The 20,575-nt window shown below is 40.0% G+C and overlaps 1 protein-coding gene across 2 annotated transcripts; it reads left to right on the forward strand.

Annotated features, from left to right (window-relative positions):
* Positions 1–372: 372 nt before the first annotated feature.
* On the forward strand, positions 373–20,544 carry cntnap1 (contactin associated protein 1). 2 transcript variants are annotated; one of them, XM_086289737.1, is made up of 24 exons: positions 376–1,336; positions 5,622–5,723; positions 6,208–6,401; positions 6,681–6,834; positions 7,112–7,315; positions 7,539–7,723; positions 7,820–7,969; positions 8,144–8,405; positions 8,948–9,097; positions 9,195–9,369; positions 9,735–9,841; positions 9,956–10,078; positions 10,452–10,655; positions 10,765–10,921; positions 10,994–11,121; positions 11,226–11,399; positions 11,504–11,722; positions 11,829–12,068; positions 12,142–12,381; positions 12,543–12,670; positions 13,125–13,218; positions 13,339–13,569; positions 13,662–13,706; positions 17,085–20,543. In XM_086289737.1, exons 1-24 carry the CDS (start codon positions 1,276–1,278, stop codon positions 17,282–17,284), a joined length of 3,927 nt encoding a protein of 1,308 aa, XP_086145863.1. In that variant the 5' UTR covers positions 376–1,275; the 3' UTR covers positions 17,285–20,543. The 2 variants fall into 2 exon arrangements, with proteins under 2 accessions (XP_086145861.1, XP_086145863.1); XM_086289735.1 differs by having other exon boundaries at positions 373–1,336; positions 13,125–13,569; positions 17,085–20,544.
* The last annotated feature ends 31 nt before the right edge of the window (positions 20,545–20,575 follow it).

A 20,575-nucleotide genomic window follows, 5' to 3' on the forward strand; every position in this document is an offset into this window, starting at 1 on the left:
CTGGAGACTATTTGCAGCCACTTTCTGGTGCTGATTTGATGTCCTATTTTACTCTCCCGTGTCAATTTCTCCTGCTTGCCATTGTCTTCTCTCTGCAGATATAATTCTGTACTTTTACGGTATTTCGGGAGTGAAAATAGTTGCAGCTTACAAACAGACCATCTGATTTGATTGAAAACACGTAAATCCCACGATAAAGGCATTCAATCTCACATCATCACTGACGCACTGCCGTCCCATAAACCCAATTCTTAATCCCAAAGCCTCCCCCCCCCCCCCTTTGTGGTCAGTGTGCCACCCATCGCCATAAATCCCTCTCCTCCGCATCATTCTCACCCCGCCCCCACTCCATTGTGCATGTGAGTCTCCAGGGATGAATCTGAGTTCAGCCACAACTGGCATCCTTAGGCTATGACCTGTTCTGTTGTGAGGGTTGCACTTGCACGAAATACCTGGACAAGGGTCACACGAGCATCAAGCAGAACAGTGCAGCCTACTGGTCAGATGTGATTGTCATAGCCAACTCTGCGGTTCTGCTGCTGGTAAAGGATATTACTGAGCGTCATCTTATTTTTGGAAGAAGTTCACGTCTGCGTTCCCGGAGAGAAAGCGTTCTTAACCAAACCCTTGAAAACACGGGGCACAACCGGACAAGTGGAAGCCATGAAAACAGTGCCAAAGGATGATATGAAATATAAAGGAAAAGAAAAGAGGAATGAATATTCAGAACATTGATATTTAATCGAAAACTGATTGAAAACTGATCACTTTGACCAGCTTCACGATATTGATTTGGGGACTGAAATCACTGTATTCTTAGTTGCTGTGGAGAACACCTGACAGCTGCGGATTTTAAAAGTTTTTTTGTTTCTTTTTCTCCGCCTATCAAATTTCTTCTGCATTTGAAAATCCAGGCTCCTGCGTACGGGACCCATCTGAATCCTGTCTGAACTGCCTGCAAGCGCACCGCTTATGCAGAAAACTGAAAAGCATGTTGATTGCCACCATACAGGAGCTAATGCATTCCATTACGGTCATGTAAATAAAACCATTAAAAGGATATAAAAGAAAAGTGCGCGCTCTCGGCGAAGCGCAGCATCAGCACCAGCAACCGATGCGCGTCCCCGCCCCGGTAGAGGCTGCCCGAGATCCCGGGAAGAGGAGTTGGAGCAGCGCGAGTTAAAGTTGGGCTAAAGGGGGGGTGAGAGGATGCTGCAGAACAATCTACGATCTAATTAACATAGCATATGTGGATAAACGTGTCCTAAGTGAAGGATGACTTGCAAAACACTGAGCATATGCCTCTTGTTTTGGGGGTTTCAACATTGCTCATCACGTAAGTCTTGTGAAACAGCAATTATTCATCTACTGTCGCTTGCTAGAATATGATTAAAATATTTCAGGGTGTATATACATGCATTATCTGCAGACTGTTTAGTGTCGGATCATACGCTGACGAAAAAGTTGCATTCTAACACGCGATAACCTGATGAGTGAAAAATACCACTGGAGGGCAAAATGTAGCCTGAGATGTTGGGATGTTTGAAGGGCAACGCACGCTGCGACGAAACCGGGCATTGTGTTAAACGGACACGATTTCATTTTCACGGCTTTCTTTTGGCTACTGAACATTTCAAAGCACGAAAAGTGTTGAAGCAAACCACGTCGGTCCTGCATAAGGTGCGCGCGGCGATCCCCCTTTGCACTGGACTGTCTGCATTGCAGTGCTTTCTCCCAGCCTGCACGCAAGTTTCTGCAGCGTGCGGGCTCAACTCTATTTTATTTTAAAAGCGCAGTGCTGTTTATGTTGATTCAAATATAATAATATACACACACAGTGTATCTTCTTGTTGGCGAGAATCGGTTGAGCGATTTTTAATAGCAACGTTTGAGAGAGCAGGGCTCAGCGTCCTGACCGGGACCAGCCCACTGCAGTACTTTTTTTTTTGGGAAACCTAGGTGTCCATGAGCTGCCCAGAAAGCGCTGCATCTCGCTTTTAGCTTAATGGGAAATCAACATCTGCTATAAGACTGCTGAAGTGCTTCAGTTGTCTTGCAGGTGACAGAATAAGGAATACGTTTGTGGGGGTATGTTTGGGGCTAAAATTGGGTAAGGCTAAACACCCACCTAGACCCATTCACCAGAGCTTGAATGCATACCGATAAGCGTTATGTGTGATGTCACTGTCAAGATGACCTCAGAGAGTCTTCACTGCTTCTTTAACGCACACTCCCAGATACTGGCTCATTAGTTTAGGTAAGAAAGATGGAGGATGGACTAAGGTATGACTTCCTGTCACTTTGGAATGTGAAATTCAGAAATTCAGATACTGACTTACCTCTAGTCTATCTATCTATCTATCTATCTATCTATCTATCTATCTATCTATCTATCTATCTATCTATCTATCTATCTATCTATCTATCTATCTATCTATCTATCTATCTATCTATCTATCTATCTATCTATCTATGTGTTGTTGTTAGGTTATTGAGAACATAAATGGTTCCACATTGTAGTATTGATATATGCCTTTGAGATATCCCCTTATGAGAAATTATAACTTTGCTATACAGGAACTATTTTTTTTTTATTTTGAGAAAAAGAGAAAGTTTCTCTGTGATGCCACGCTAACTGCAGAAGATGAACAGAGAAACCAGTTAAGCTGAATATGTTTGTCAAGTGCATTCGTTTGCTGATTTCCAATCAATAAGTTGATGTCTCTGTGTTTTATCTACAAAAGTTCTGATGATAGTTTAATGCAGCCCTGTGGTCTGCTGTGGAGACATGCACAGTGGAGCTGTGCCAGAATAAAATGGAGTCTTAGATCTCAGAGCCTCACCCCACTAAATCATCCTGGGGTGAGGCTGAAACTCGCTCTCTGAAGTGAGAGTGTGTGTGTATGTGTGTGTGTGTGTGTGAGGAATAAGAAGGTGGAATACATGTGAATAAATCTAAAGCTTATAGTTTGAATAACAAGGAACTAACTGTTTGGTTCATGAGAGGGGAATTTATATCTAAAGAAGCTGCAATAGTCATTTAGATTTAACTTTAAGTCTCAGCAGAACTCTGATATTCTGTAGTGTTTGTAGTTTTGGTCCTTGGTAGTCAGGCACCACCCACTGTGATGTCTGCCCAAATATGAATAATTTAGCAAAACCTTTCTTGCCATTCTTATGTGCTGCTTTGTTGCAGTATGTTTTGGTATGTTTGGAGATGCCCGCATTCAGTGGATGCCTTCACTCAGACAGGGTTGCTGTGTGAATCGTCAGCAGCCATGCATCACAGAGCAGCGTCAGTCAAAGGAGGTGCCTCTGCATACTGTATGTAACCGGCAAAAACGATGTGTCAGCCCAGACAGGCCTACCCACACTAGCGGCAGAATGATATTTCAGCATGAGTGGTGCTAGAGCTCTACACAGCTACGCTGTTCTCCACAGCCTCTTAATGATAAACGGAGAAATAGACTACCCCGTGTGGTGCACAGACAGGAGGAGTGCAAAATCACAAGTAGCAGGGTACACAGGCTTCAGGTATGCTCTAACTGCTGCAGCATGACAACGCCCAATAGGGAAGAGACAGGCAGAGAAGGCAGAGAACATTATGTGATGATGATGATGATGATGATGAGCAAGAGTAATGGGATACAGTGAAAGCACGGAAGATTGGAGGGTTTTTAGAGTTGGGGTGGAGATAAAGAGAGTGGTATCAAAAGGAGGGAAAGGAAGTGAGACAGTGAATAGGTCTGGGTGCGGAGTGCGTGACATGCTTTTCATAAAAAGGAGGAGCTGTGTGACCTAGGTTACCTTGATCCAGTCTAAGATGAAGCTGTTAAAGCCAAACACCATTTCATTTACTAGTAACTGAAGAAGTTAAAGAAGTAATTACTCAAGCTACGAATAGAAAAGGAGCTTTTTTTTATGTGATTGCATCTCAAAACTTCAAAGTATATGTATTTTTTGTGGGACTGGACATTTGAGGGTGTGGTTCACTTGAAATGGCTTTAGAGCACAGCAGTAAAGTAATGCAGCAGAGATTTGTTATTGATTATCTGCAGAATAGCAGGCATTTCTGTATCACAAAGAGAGAGAAAGCCATTAGAGAAGAAGCTGAATCAGAAAGTTCAGCACATTTCCTCCCTCTGAATGTGCAGCATGCCCTTGGAGAGATGTGGACGGAACTCATTAAAGTTGTTTAAAATTTCAGACTGTGCTCCACTTGTCCTCATCTAGCTCCATTTGCAGTCAGTATACTAACTCTGCTAACATGCCTTGTCCTTAGCTACTGGTTACCATGCCTTCTTCTGTATGACCTCCACGAATGTAAAACAATGATTAAAACTCCTGTTTAGTAGTAAACAACTCCAAACATTTAAGAGAGGATTATACTGACACTGGTGGAAGGTCAGATAGGAGCTTCTTCCATTTCAATAATAGTTATACATAAGCAAGATTAAAACATTTTATTTATTTATTGATGCACCTGCTTTGTCTTTCATTGAACAAATATTATCCCTCCAGGATTTTGGTTTATCTATTTTAAATGTCTTAAGAGTCTCAAGGAGCATATTTTGGCACGTAAAATGAGAAACTGTTTCCTTTACAGCTGGAGGTGAGGGCATCAGCCATTTATCCCCAGCCACGACAGAAGCAAGATTAAGTAGAATTATGGTCACTTTTAACAGCCCTCAAGCAGGGAGCAAGTCTGAGCAGATGCGTGATGGCCCCATTAGCCTTATAACCACATGTACAATAGCAAAGCAGCATGACAGCGCTCTCTCTCTTTAAATATTATATATATATATATATGTCTGTATAATAATAATAATAATACATTTTATTTGATGGTGCATTTCTGAAACCCAAGGTCACCTTACAAAGAAAAGAAAGATATCAATAAAACAGTAGATTAAAATACATTAAAATACAAAAAAGTAAGATGTGTATTGAGCTGTGACTTAAATAAGGGAAGGGAATCTATATTTCTTATGAGAGGAGGAAACGAGTTCCAGAGCCGAGGAGCAGAGCGACCGAAAGCTCTGTTCCCCGTAGTGATAAGACAAGCAGAAGGACCAACAAGATGAATTGCAGATGAAGATTTGAGAGAGCGGGAAGTTAGTGGTAATATGGAGCAGATCGCATAGATAGGGATCTGTTTAATTTCTGTTAAGTTTGAGAAAATTAGAGGAGAATCATGATCTCATCTCCATAAGACAGAAGGGATGAATTAGGTTTGGAGGAAATGTAGAGCTGGGTGTCATCAGCATAACAATGAAAATTGACATTATATTATAAACGTATTATTATTATTATTATTATTATTATTATTATTATTATTATTATTATTATTATAGTTAACATGTGTTTATTTTAATCTGCAAAAAAACAAACAAAACAATACTAAAGGTATTAGTGCTTTGCTTTGAATTTAATTGAATTAATCCGAGTAAATGTGTCTCCCAGAGAATGCAGTAACCGCTAATTAATCTCCAAGTGGAGTTTTCTTATCTAGCTGTGCAGGAGTGCCTGCTGTTGTTATTCATTTCGAATGATGCATCGTTATAAAAAGCAACTTTTTAAAACACCTTCTGACGTTGGTGTTGTCCCTGTTTTCACTGCAGGAGAATGTGCCGATCCACTCATCTCTGGGCTGTATGCGTCCTCCTTCCTGGCCTCTTCCAGATATAACTTTCTGTACTCTGCCAATTTTGCCAAACTATATGGTAAGTTCTTGTAATGTAGAGCCAGTCCTTAACTTTATGCTAGTTATATTTGAGACCTGATTCACAGCACAAATTCACCGTAGTACTTCCATTCAGATCCACTATCTATAAGCCATAAAGTAAGGGACTCTATCTTAAGGTGACAATACTTTCAATGGAAATGAAGAGAATATGATATAATTTATTTAAAAAATCCTGCGACTAAAACATAAAATCATGTTTTATTATTTTTTAATTTGATTGAACCTTCTTTTAGCAAAGGAAGCTATTTTTTTAAACAAAGTTAGCAACTAGCAGGTAAAATAGAGTGTTTACCAGCTATGATGCAGGTATTTCAAACACAGTTTGATAAGTAGTAGCATACACTGCATACTGTGTAATCATTCCAGTAAGATTTAAGGTTAGCTCTGTAAGGTCACAGTTGTATTTCCAGTTATTTGATTCTTGACAAATTTGATCAAATCTTTCGTTTTCATGCCCTCAGGCAGCAGTGGCTGGTCCCCTTCCCCAAGGGACAGACAGCCATGGTTGCAGATAGACTTGGGCAGGAAGTACCGACTGGTGGCAGTTGCCACTCAGGGGACCTTCAACTCATATGACTGGGTCACCAAATACACTCTGCTCTACGGAGATCGACCAGACTCCTGGACGCCGTACATCATGAAAGGAGGCAACTCTGTAGGTGTCACTGGGCCCTAATGGCCGTGGTGGGATGAAAGCCATAAAAGGGATGAGTCGAGGATTAACTAGTCAAATGTAATCTCTATGGCAGATTTGGGATTCAGTGGGTGTTCCATTATATTCATTGCCACAGGCTGAAAAACAAAGACAGCACAGAATATTATCACTGACAAAGCTAATCTCATCATCAATTCATCATCGCCTCTTAATAAGGCTTTAACACCATAGCAGTGGCTCAATAACTCTCCACTCTTCTCCTGTCTCATCTGTTTGCAGACGCTGCCTGGTAACTGGAATTATTATCAGGTGAAGAGGAATGTCTTCCATTACGCCTTTACCGCTAAACATATTCGTCTGCTGCCTCTGGCATGGAACACAGAGAATGGGGGGAAGATTGGTGTGAGACTGGAGCTGTTTGGCTGCCCTTATGGTAAAAATGACTGAAGGATGCTCAACATGGATTTCCTGATTCTAACTGACATCCAGCAGTTAACCATAGCTGTTAACTATATTTTTAAAACATGCCAAATGTGCTATACTAGTTCCATATTCTTTCATAAGCGACTACTCTCAGTACTCTTCAGTTGTTTGAATGCATTACGCAAGCTAAAGTGCCAAACAATTTCAAGGAGCTCAAGGACAGGAGCCATGTAGCATACTTGCCACATTACTCTTTTAAACTGAATCAGGTTGAAATTTTGTTGCAGATTCCTATGTGCTACAGTACAATGGAGATGACTCAGTGGTCTACAAGTATCCTGAAAAAAAGTCCCGTACGCTGCAGGACCACATTGCCATAAACTTCAAGACTCTGGAGCAGGATGGCCTTCTTTTGCACAGTGAAGGGATTCAGGGAGACCTCTTTACCCTGGAGCTGAAGAAAGGCCGGCTTTACCTGCACATCAGTCTTGGTACAACCAGCATTAAAAATTGTTTTGCATTTATTGTAACCAGGAACTAAAATCTTTGTAAGAGTAACATCCATCTCAGAGATAACCTGAAACAAAGCCGAAGTGTCACGGTAGGGATCTTGGTATTGCTGGTTAGGTTGTTGAGTTAGGTCTTTCAGTTATGCCAAATATCTTAACATGGTTTGAACATTTTTATTCAGTTCCTTCCATGCTGTGTTTGCAGGAAGCAGTAATGTACACAAAGTTAATGGACGGACTACACTGACTGCTGGCAGCCTTCTTGATAATCTCCACTGGCACTATGTCACAATCAAACGTTATGGTCGACAGGTGAACCTCACAGTGGACAGTCAGACAGTGACAGCAATATGTAATGGAGAATTTACTCATCTGGATCTAGATAAACAGGTACTGTCTGGAATATATTCCCCTTTAACTGCAGAAATATTAGTGAATGTAGGACAATGCGCTGGGTATCTGACTGTCTTAATACCCGATGCTTAGATCTATGTAGGAGGAGTAATAGAGCAAAACATGCCTCACCTCCCTTCCACACCAAATTTCGCGGGCTGTATGGAAAACGTCTTCATCAATGGCATCAATGTCATCGACAAGGCCAAGAGAGAAGATCCCGACATCCATATACCAAGAAGGGTAGGGCTCTACGATAACTCTAATCCATTATATAGCAACATCATCATTTTGGGTAATCGCCTTTAAAATTTGAAGCTTCACCCAAATTTGTCTGTTTTATGTTCACAGTTTAATCACAAACACTGTCATTCATTTCAGTGTGGCTAATGAGGTCAATGTTCTCTCTCCATCTAGAAAAAGATGCATTTTACCTGCCGTGACATTTTGCTGAAACCAATGACCTTCGCTGGGCCCAATAACTACCTGCAGGTGCCAGGGTTCTTCAGGAGGCCCCGCATGTTTGTCAAGTTCAAGTTCCGCTCATGGGACTACACAGGGCTCCTGATGTTCACACGTTTTGCTGATGATCTGGGTGCTCTTGAGCTGGGTCTGAGCGAGGGACAGATCAATGTCACTATATTCCAGCCTGGCAAGAAGAAAATTCAGTTTGCTGCTGGTAGGCTTTTCTCAGACACATATTAATGATCAAGAAACAGACCTCACAGCCCATTGCTCGCCAGTGGTGCTAGTTTCAGTCAATATGCAAATTTACTCTTTATAAGGGTGGGGGAACCTGCAGTCAGCTGAGACTGAAGCAGTCACTTGGATGAGTGACGAAATGTTTCTTCCACTGAAAACTTTATGTCCAGATGAACAGAATCAACTTTTTGGGACTTTGTTAAAATAAGATTATTAATGCATCACATCTTGATTGTTTGAAATCCACAGTGGTGGTATACACAGGCAAATCACAAAACAGTATCATTGTCTAAGATCTTATGGATGTAAATGCATGGAGGGTCAGGAAAGCTCCATAGTAGAGACATGCCCCTAAACTCTATATGGCCAATTCATGGCAACCTTTACCTGACAACTGAAAGAATGGTTAGCATTATGCATGTGATTTTTGTACTGATAATATGTACAAAAACAACTGTACATATCTGTACTGATAACATAATATGACAGCATCACAAAGGGCTTCGTCTTGTTCCACAGGATACAGACTAAACGATGGTTATTGGCATTCAGTTGATTTGGCAGCCAGAGACAACCTGCTAACTCTCACTATTGATGAGGAGGAGGGCTCACCACTAAAGATCACCAACCCTTTCACTATTCGGACAGGCGACCGCTACTTTTTTGGAGGTGAGTCGATTTCTCAGATAACTGCTAACAACAAAAAGATCAAATAGATCAAATCTGTGCTCATCAAATCTTACAAAATTTGCTTTCCTCCGTTTAGGTTGTCCGAAAACTAATAACACAGTCAGGAAATGTGAAACCAAGCTGAATCGCTTCCATGGCTGCATGCAGCATATCTTCATAGACAACGAACAGCTCGATATTGACATTATTCTGATGCGACAGTGGGGAAGATATGCCGAGCTGCTGTTGGGCACCTGTGGGATCACTGACAGGTGAAACACACTATCAGTCATTCAGGAAACCTGACTGATTCCGTTTAATTAAAAAGATACTAATATGGCACTGCAATAATGAGCTATTAGTGTATGTCATGCTGAATCATTTATCATATTTATTAATAACCCATATGTAATGTTTGTGGACTACTTGGCCCCACATTGCTGTCAGACATAACTGTTTGGTGTGTCTGGTTTTTAAAAGTAACTTGACCTCATAAACTCTGTCTAAAGGAACTTGGCGGGACAAAAATATCACAAAAGGAGAATAGGATGGTGAAAAAAAAACACTGGTTATTTATGTAAGTCGCTCACTTTTTCAATAACCAAAAACTTAGTATAATAATCTCTTTTGTCTGCAGATGTACTCCAAATCCATGCGAGCACGAAGGTAGATGCATCCAGTCTTGGGATGACTTCATCTGCCTGTGTGAGAATACAGGCTATAAAGGAGAAGTGTGTCACATGTGTAAGTGCTAGCTGATAATTGTAAAACGCCAACACTTTCTTAAATAAATAACACCTTGCTTGTGTTATTTATACTCCTTATTATAATAAATTGCTCCATTATTTCCCCAAACAGCGGTTTATAAAGAATCATGTGAGGCCTACAGACTCAGTGGCAAGTATTGGTCTGGAAACTACACCATCGATCCCGATCTCAGTGGGCCATTGAAACCATTTGAAGTGTACTGCAAAATGAAATGTAAGTAGTCATTGTTGCTAATAATGCATGGCTGCAGCAGCACTGTGTTCAGTGTTTGATGTTTTATCTGTAGATTGCGAAAAGAGGGAGAGAAAAAAAGTCATGCTATTATGTGAGGGTAATGAGAAATGTGCACTGAAGTTTCAAGGGAAATTTAAAAAAGGATTTATATATCAAGAGAGATCCAGCTGTTGCTGTCTTTGCATCTGTCTTGTAAAACTTTTCATCCTCTGCTTCCTCCATATTATTATAGAGGAAGATATTATTATATAGTAAATTTCTCTTTAGTGTTTCATCATGTTCCTTACTTTCCCCCCATTATTCTCTTTGATCCTTTTCTGATTTGACTTACATCTATCAAACCTTTTTGCAGCATATAAAGCTTGGACAGTGATATTGAGTGATCGAGTGGAAGGTACTAAGGTGATTGGGAGTTCAATCGACAAGCCATATATAGGAGATGTCAACTACTGGAATGCCACCTGGGATGAAGTCACTGCTCTTGCAAACACCTCCATGTACTGTGAACAGTGGATAGACTACTCGTGCTATAAGTCCCGTATCCTCAATACACCCAGTAAGTAGGATGAGACAGATTTTAATAGGGTGCAGATGATCAATAAGCAAGAAAATATTGAAAATGAATTCATGTTTCAAACACAGATTCAATTTCTCTTTCAAAATAGATGGAAGGCCTTTCACTTACTGGATTGGTCGCAACAATCAGAGCCATTATTATTGGGGTGGGACATTCAGAGAAGTCCAAAAATGCGGCTGTGCTGTCAATCAAACCTGCGTCGACCCCAAGTTTCAGTGCAACTGCGACGCTGACTATAGACAATGGTGAGAGAAGAACACGCTGAACGTGTTTACCTTGTGACTTTGACATTAATAGTTTTCTTTGTGGCTTTTCAGGTACTCGGACAAAGGCTACTTGGACTTTAGAGACCATCTGCCTGTGAGGAGGGTGGTGGTCGGGGACACCAATAGGACCGGCTCAGAAGCACATTTCACAGTTGGGCCACTCCGCTGCCATGGCGACAGTGAGATTAAATATTATGGCTTTCGCAAACACATATGCTCATTTCTAGTGTATCAAGGGGCTCTGAGTTGTTTTTCTCCAAATTTATTTCAATGTTTTCCACAGGAAACATCTGGAACACCATAGCCTTCACAAAGCCCACTTACATAACATTCCCCACCTTCAGGCCTGAAACAACTGTTGACATCTCTTTCCACTTCAAAACCTACCGTGACCATTGTGTCTTCCTGGAGAACTCTGATGATCATCTTAGAAACTTTATAAGAATAGAGCTCAATAGTGAGTGGGTTCATCTGTTAGAAGGCAATTCTCAAGTTTATCCTATTAGAACTGTACATTTTGTAAAAAGTATTTTGCTAATTGTATCTTTTCTTTTCCTCCAGCCACCCAGGATCTTGCTTTTGTATTTATGGTTGGCGATGGCATCCTTAATGCGACCCTACACTCTCCTGTGCCACTTAATGACAACGAGTGGCATTTTGTTCAGGCCGAGCTTAACGTGAAGTTGGCTCGGATTAAGGTAGATTATCAGCCATGGGCAGTCAAACGCTTCCCACCTCAGACTTTTATCACCATGAAGTTCACACATCCTCTCATTGTAGGTAGGTTTCCTGAGGTGTACTTGGAAATTTCAAAATATAAAAATGACACAAATTAAATCAATTTAATGTGTCCTCTAGCCACTGATACAAGTGTTCTTTGTCACAGGTTCAGCCAATCGTACCTTGAGACCTTTCTTGGGCTGCCTTCGAGGGTTGCGGATGAATGGCGTGCCTCTCGATTTAGAGGGGAAAGTAAACGAAGAACAGGGCATAAGGAGGAACTGTACTGGACAGTGTCTTAATGCTACCATACCATGTCGAAACAGCGGGCAGTGTATCGAGGGATATGCTTCCTATACTTGTGACTGTAACAATACAGCCTTTGATGGTTTCTACTGCCATAAAGGTAAGTTATGTTCAGCACAACAAAAGTAAATGTAATGAAATGCAGACTGAAATCTAATAATTATTTTTCTAAGATATTGGAGCTTATTTTGAGATTGGATCATGGATGAGGTACAACATACGAAAGAAGCCAGTATCAGATGAAGCAGCGTGGGCCAACTGGATTGACCCGCACTACGACAATTTCAGTCTCGGCTACAACGATACAGCAGATGACATAGAGTTCAGTTTTAGCACTGTTCACACACCAGCCGTGTTGCTCTACATAAGCTCCTTCGTCCAGGACTACATCGCTGTCGTCCTCAAGACTGATGGTATGGAAAACTAAGAAACAATATTTGTTGAGAATGGGAAAGCCGTAACTTTGCACATAACCTCATTTTTAGGAGAGCGTAGGGATTTTATTCACTTGTTAGAGTTATTCAGCAAAACAGTACTGTATGCTATTGATTTACTCTCTTGCCTCTCCCCTCAGGTAGTGTAGATCTGAGGTATAAGCTGGGAGTCATAACACACAAGTACCAGCTGACTCACAGAAACCTGGCAGATGGATTCCCTCACTATGTGAACATAACCAGACACAACAGAACCATCAAAACCCAGGTTCAAGCTGTCATTGCTCCCACTGTGTACAATGTGATCTGTGGTTTAGATTACTTTCTGTGAAATCATTTATTATGTCTCGTAATTCTGAACATTACCCAACTAACTGAACTTCCCCAAGAGAAGCAGAATTTTCCTACAAATTATAAGAACAGTGATCTACACAAATGTTCAAGTAATAGTTTTACATTTGGGGATTAGATTTGGGGTCAGGTAAAAAGGCTGGAATCTTTACCTTTGATAAAAGCCAGGTTGGTAGCCTCACATTTATTACTTTCATATGTCACGTCAGAGAATGTCTTAAAAATAGTGCTTTTTATTTGGAAGTGCTTTATCTGTAGCTGGTTAACTGTTTATAATCATTGATGCTGGTCGTACTATAGGAATGCAGTGGTGTCTTTTTATTCTGCAATGTCCCTTTGAGGTGTAAAAACAAATGTTTCTCTATCCATAGGTGGACTACATGGAGCCTATTGTGGAAAAGATAACCTTGGTGGAAGATGCCAGGTTTGACTCTCCAAAGTCCATGTTCCTGGGCAGAGTGATGGGTATAAGGCTTATTAACGATCTGTTATTAATAACATCTTGCTGCAAGGATTTTTTTTTAAATTATTTTTTGTTTAATCAGATCCTCATCTCATGTTTAATTTCTGTATCGTTTCCTTCAGAGGTTGGTGACATTGACTACGAAATCCAGAGGCACAATGCTCCAGGCTTCATAGGCTGCATATCTGGGGTCAGATATAATGTCTATGCACCTCTGAAGTCCCTGTTCCGTCCAAACGAAACAGATCCTCCAGTACAGACGCACGGCTATGTCTCTGAGTCTATTTGTGGTGCCTTCCCTCCTGTCCTCGGTTATGTACCATGGGAGGCCGACCCCTGGTTTACTGGAATAGGTAGAAGTTTATTTTTCAAAGTGTAACTCTCATGAAATAAAGGCATTATTGGTTTCTGTTCATTTCCTGAACTGTGCATCTCTCTCTTACAGAGTATATTTATATCCATGATGACCTAGGTCTATTTTGGATAACAGGTAAGAATCATTTTTATCTTGAAGTTGTACAAAACGTGTAATGTGACATTTAGTAGTTTATTTCATTTAATCTAAAGCACCACTCATCTCCTTCATTTCTGTTTTACTCTTTTCCTCGTGCCCCAGATGACACAAATGCTGTTTCAAATTCTCTCTTAGTTTTTCCTAAAATCCTCTAATCCAAAATTAGAGCAGAGTTGTCAGAGTCTGACAGGAGCATTTCAGTGGTTTATTCTTTCTGAAGGCAGAATTTCATTATATGTGGAAAAACAAAACATGTGTAAAGTAAATAAGTATTTTTCAAGCATTTCAGTTCATACCAAATGATAGTGTTGTCTATATTTGAGTGCATTCAGGTATACTGATTAAATAAAGAAAATTAGTGCAATGTATGAGTTATTTGATATATATATATATATATATATATATATATATATATATATATATATATATATATATATATATATATATATATATATATATACATAATTAATAGCCATGAGTGTTGGCCCGTACTTGCAACACAGAGATATAAGCTGTCATAACAATAACAATGCCAGCTGACTTGCTTTCAATATGCATTTATAGAAGGTATTTGTTATATAATCAACATGAATATTATAATGAGAACATGGACGTGGAGGACATGCACTGAGAGCAGATGAGCAGCCTGCAGCATAGTATCACAGATGAAAAAAAAATTAGAGCAGGTCCCCCTGATGAGCAGGAGAGGCTGGAGTCTCAGGATTAAACTGCAGCACAGAGACTCCCTGCTTCATCCCTGTCTGAGACCTTTACCGGATTAGCTATATTTAGTCTGCATGGCCCCAGCTTACTGTTCATCATTGATAGATGCTTTAGCTTAATAAATCATTTTGCTTCTGAGATATTATGCTAATACTGGACATCAGTATGTCATTAAAGATTAATGCAACATTCAGCTATGCTGACAAAGGTCCCTCCCAGATATCAAACATCTTCTCTGTCTGATATATTGTCATAGATAAAATGGTTATGACTCAGAAATTACACCTCCTGTTTTAATATTACCAATGAAATAAAATGCTAATCTCTACTGGCAGAAAAAGCGTTCACAGAGATAATAAGACCCGAATGCTCGAGCTCTACAGTGAATGATCCAGTGGCTCTGTTATGCTCTGGGGGATATTTAGTCAGCCTGATTTAGATTCCCCTTTTACTCTTTGAGGGAATAGTCACTGCAATCAGAACGACATACATCTTGTGGAAGGACGGTCTTCCTCATTTTAGATTGAGGTAAACGTACAATGAAGTTTTAGTGAAAGGATTCAACACCATTTTAGGACACTTTATGTTGATTTTCCTTCCATTTCTACCCTTCTATATCTTTCCAAGAGACATAGAAATACTGTAGAACATCAGAAGTTATCTTTTTTTATACTTCACAGACCATTCTCTGTAACCATTTGCTGTGTTTATGAACCTAAGGCGCTGAGAACATTTTATTGGCAGAAAGGCTGGCAAACACTGTTGATGTTTTGCCATTTCATTACACAGCAAACAGTCTGAGCGACAAAAAACCTCCACACACCTACAGGCAATTTAATGCCACGATTGCACTCACTGAATTGTCAAATATTAAATGTGGTTGGTCTAAAAGCTCATGTACAGCTGGTCTCTGAATACTTACAAGCACTCTCTTTTAAGATGAAAAACCATGTTTGTAATATGGTCTTTCATCTTGAAGTTATAGTTGATGTCATTTCAATCTGATGCAAAAACTCATTTATGCCTTTGCTACAGCTGGATTACAGAAAGTCCATCTTCAAAGTCCATATTCATTTAGCAAATTCTAAATGCAGCTGCTTGGGAACTAAGGACAAAGTGCTTATCAGGTCACTCCAATCTTCAGAAAATTCCTCTAGCTATCTGAAAATTTCCTCTGGCTTACTAAGACCTTGCTTCAGAGAGTGCACTATTTCAGATCATATTTTAAATGTATCAAATCCAACAGAGGATTACTGAGGAGGAAGTGAGGACATGTATGGAGAGGAAGAAGAGTGGAAGGCGGTTATTCAGATGACAGAAGTGTGTGGGGATGAAGTCAGGAGTGACAGAGAAGTATGTGAGGGTGTTGCAGGACATGCATGAGGACAGTGGGACAGTGGTGAGGTGTGCGGTAGGAGTGACAGATGGGTTCAAGTTGGGGGTGGGATTAGCTCAGGGATCAGCGCTGAGCCCTTTGTTGTTTACAATAGTGATGGACAGGCTGACAGATGAGGTCAAGTAGGAGCCTCCATGAATGTTTGTAGACGATGCTGTGATTTGTATTTGAGAGTAGGGAGCAGGCCTAAAAGAGTCTATAGAGATGGAGGTATGCACTGCAGAGAAATGAAAGTCAGCAGAGGCAAGACAGAGGAAGAATGAGAATGAGAGGAAGGCAAGAGAGGCGAAGAAGAGCGTGCAGGCCAGATGGAGTGGGTAGAGGCAAGTCAGGTGAGATTTGTGACAAGAGTGAAAAGGAAGGTTTGTAAGATGATAGTGCAATCTGCTATCATGTATAGTGCAGCAATAACAAAAAGACAGGAAGCACAGGTCAATTTGGAGATAAAAGTGAGAAAGGCAAGGCTGAGATCATTTGGACATGTGCAGAAGAGTGTGTATGCTGAACAAAGTATGTTAAATATGGAGCTGTCAGGTAGGAAGAAAAAAAGAAGACCACAGAAAAAGATTTTTGAATGTAGAAAAGGAAGAAATGCAGAGAGTTATAGTGGGAGAATATGCTGGTGATCGGGTAAGATGGAGGTAAATCCATTGCGTCCCCTAAAAGGAACAGGCGAAAAAAGAGGAAGAAGAGATCAAACCCAGCAAAGAATGTCTCGAAAGGCAGGTCTAATTCCAGTGAGAGCGCATTCAGTATTTATAAATCACAACAACAGTTGCCTCGAGGCAGTTTATATTGTAAAGTAAAAACCCCCAAATGATACAAACAGAACAGAGAAAACCCAACAATCAGATAACCCCCTATATTTTTTGTCTTTCTGTATGTTTTGATGACCTTTCACAGTAAATCACACTAACTAATTAAATCACTAGTGTGAGCAGTGATTTCTTGTTCAGAGAGACCAAAAAACCACACATGCGCAGAATGTAAACATCACACTTAAGATGTTACAGAATTAGATCACAGACTTCTGGCACAGCAGAACGAAAGCGTGTTATGTCATCATAGGCGACATGAGACCTAAATTAATTTATTCCAACAGTTTGTCTTGTTAAGATAAGAAAGTTGTACCTATCTTTGTGTCAAGCAACACTTGCTTGTCATCAGTATTTCTTGGAGCAGCTTTTTCTTCCAGGTCTTGTGGATAATGTCTGACTCCTATTCTTGTCCTTCAGTTATTGTGATCCTGGCGCTGTTGCTGCTCTTTGGAGGCCTGTACAGCATCTATGTGTATGCCTATCAGCAGAAGGGCAGTTACCATACCAATGAACCTAAAAACCTGGAGTCCCCCAGTAGCTCCAGACCCCTCACCGAGACTCTGAGGAGAGAAAAAAAGAACCTCCCAGAAATTGAAGAGGAGTTCAGGAGCGACTAGCATCAGAGAACCTCTTGGACAGTGGTTGGGGTTTTGAGTGGGGGATGGAGTGTGGGAATTAGCATCTACAAAACCACAGATACCTATATTAAGTTTTCTATTCTTTTTGTTTCCTGATTTTTTTTATTTACATTTTGGTTTCTGTTCCTTTGCCCAGTTGATTTGGATATGATGCCTGGTGCTCTACATAGTATGTATTTTGGTAAGTCTAGTTTTGCTGGGTTCAAAGTTCAAATCAAGCCCCGTGTTGCATGAGTAGCCAACAAGTCTCACACTGTATTGCAGGATGAAATACTGAAGTGCCTCATCTGAGCAAGCTTGATCTAAAGTACCCATAATAGCTTATTCAGATTGGGATTAGTTTAGACACTGTGGGAAAGGATGTTTAATTAGAACATCAGATTTAAGTGTTTAGGCTTTAATTGAGTGATTTCTTTTCTGAGCCATTTTTAAGACAGATGAAAACTACCAATAACCTACTGTATAGATTTATGCCATCCAAAATATACCTTTTGCTGACAATCTCTTCTGGAACCACTATCGACACCATAGTGCATAATCCATTTCGATTTTAAACAGTAAGAGCATCTGAAGTGCGGAACTAAAACAGTGCAAGGAAAATCAACACACAAAACTGGTGTTCATGGATAAAAAAAAGAAGCATCAACCGAAAAGGAATACACTGATAAGCATGGAGCTTTGTGATGATGAGCTTTGAGATGATACGTATAGATTCTACAAGGTACATATGCTTGTGTTTGTTGTATTGAAGCCTATAACATTGCATTACATATACAGTGTCAGTAGAAAGCAGCTTTGCCGATTACAGTATGCTCAGATTCAAAACACATTCTCAACCATGGGGGCTTTGGACATGAGAATGTGATGATCTGAAGATACAGTACCTCTGGTTGTAGGAGCTAACAGGCTGTTGGTGTACTGCAGAATGAAAACAAAAAAAGTTCAAGTGATGAAGCTTGCCGGGGACAGAGTGAACTAGATCTTATTTCTTCTGTCTTACTTCTGGTTGCATATTATGATCAATCTGCCAATAGGTTGGTGCTACAGACATTTGAGTCTCTAACGTCTCAAGAGTGTCAGAACAAAAAGAGTATACAGTAAGTCCTTCCACAATCCTTTCTTTTTCAGTGAAAACAAATTTCAGGGAAAAGCTGCTATGGCCATATGGGAAGCATACATAGAAACACACATGCACACACACACACACACACACACACACACACACACACACACACACACACACACACACACACACACACACACACACACAATAACATATGTACAGAGGACCACAAAAATGTAAATGCTGATCTTTTTCTTTTAGCTCATAATGCTAAAATATTTTTCATGATATTGTAGTGCAGTAGCTGACCACAAAGTCATCACTGCTACTGCTGCTTGTTTAGCTGCTTTCAGTGAAAAAGTGGAAAATTCTACAGTCACATGAAATTTTCATCTCTGGCAAGATGAAATATCATTTGATCTGTGGTGCAACCAAAGCTTAGGGCTATCATCACTCACTGCAGCTCCTTGTGTACACTAAAGCACTATCGTGTGTGTGGGAAACAATGAAAAAAGTAACACATTTGCAACATATCAGCTATGCATATGTAGAGCATGAGCGCACTTTGCAGTAACATGCAATAATATTAGCTTCTTCCAGCCACCAATAATGTTAATGCCTCAGTTTATTTTGCCAATGCACAATAGCAAGTAGGATGCAATGAGTGTATACGTAACTATATGAATAATGTGTCAAGTGACTTGTTTTTAAAATTCCTTCAGTTTGTACAAGAAAAGCTACAGTCAAATGGAACGGTTTGAATGTATATCCTCAGACTGTGTAATGTATGAGCAGACACTACACTGAAGACCTATTCTGTTTTTATTGTAGACTGCTTAGTACTGAAAGTAAAACTATTCATTGTAGCTTTTTAGAATGCTCAGGATAAAGAAAGTACAGTACTTGTTCTCTGTAGCACTAATACACCTCCAAAACTCAACATTGTTGGTTTTTCTTCCGTTACAGATGGACAGGACTGTGCGAAATTGTACAGTGAAAGAATGTACAGTAGATGTAAAAACTGCAATTACTGTAAAGGCACGACTTGCTAATAATGTATGAACATGTATAGATTTGGCCAAAACTGGCAAATACAGGCTCTATTTTTCAGAATGTAATTTATTAACACGAATGAGAGTGAAAAGTGAGCAAACAGAGTGAAACTGATGGTTTGTGACGATCGAAGAATGATTTATGTTTTTGTTATTTGGACAATCGCCACATTAACAAACTTGGGTCAAATGTGCTTTGTTGCATTTTAGCAAAGAGTCGACTTCTTTATCATATAAATGTATATATCTCACTGTATTCATTGGTAAATGGACTGTAAGCATTCACCATTAGCAGTGTCACATTATTGCACCTCACTAATTAATTCATATGTGGTCCCTGGAGCGTGTGTTTGTGTGGTCTGATGTTTTAATGTTTGTGTATTTACATTTGATCCCACCAAGATACAACCTGATCTTAAAATAATGACAAACCTGCACTCATGCCAACTATTCAGCTCACTTATTGTAGTGCACCAACAGTAGTACAGTGAGACAGTGTTCAGTATGGCTCCTATCTGCACAGGCATCACATGACCTTATCCTGAAGGGACCATCCTGCAGCCTCATAATGGAGGAAAAGAAATGGGTAGGTTAAACGTCCAGTAGAGGGAGTCAGCCAGCTGGATGTTATCTAAGACAGGGTATGTGCTGACGATTTAAAATGTCAAACTTTCCGAGCATTGTTTAATGAGTTGAAGCTCAGATTAATGCCAGAATTTACAGGATTAAAAAAAGCTGATTTAAAGGGGCTTAAATTAGGCTCATAAAGGAATTGTGATTTGTGTGTATTGTGTTCTGTTAGCACTTAGAGATTTTAGTGTCTATAAAGGCCTTAAAAATCTGCAGACACCCTGTGAACAGTGATATCATGTCTGAAATCATGTGAAGAGTAGGCAGGTTAGATTTCTCTGCAACATCAAACTAAATCCTTCTGGAACAAATTCTAGAAATGAAGATTACAGTTATGTTTTGATCACCTTGAAGTGTAGATTATTTTTCTGTTCTCTCTGCTCGAGGTTGTTTTGTAATAGTTTCACTGTAAATGACCATAACTGTGTAAATCAAGGCAAAGCCAAACTGTCATCTCAATAAATGAAGCTTGAAGGAAATCAATGTGTTGTTCGAGCTTTCAATGTAGGGAGCATTTAGCACAGA

This window comes from Aulonocara sp. 'chitande type north' Nkhata Bay, linkage group LG4 (genome assembly GCF_057382095.1).
Source record: "Aulonocara sp. 'chitande type north' Nkhata Bay isolate Kocher_YH1m ecotype deep benthic linkage group LG4, A_spYH_male_GT1.1, whole genome shotgun sequence".
Classification (NCBI taxonomy): Eukaryota; Metazoa; Chordata; class Actinopteri; order Cichliformes; family Cichlidae; genus Aulonocara; species Aulonocara sp. 'chitande type north' Nkhata Bay.

Excerpts from the sequence above, each read along its gene's own strand:
- cntnap1 (XM_086289735.1), top strand. The coding sequence starts at position 1,276 with ATGACTTGCAAAACACTGAGCATATGCCTCTTGTTTTGGGGGTTTCAA. Across the intron at positions 6,402-6,680 it reads TCATGAAAGGAGGCAACTCT|ACGCTGCCTGGTAACTGGAA; the intron begins GTAGGTGTCACT and ends ATCTGTTTGCAG. Across the intron at positions 10,656-10,764 it reads CCGTATCCTCAATACACCCA|ATGGAAGGCCTTTCACTTAC; the intron begins GTAAGTAGGATG and ends CTTTCAAAATAG.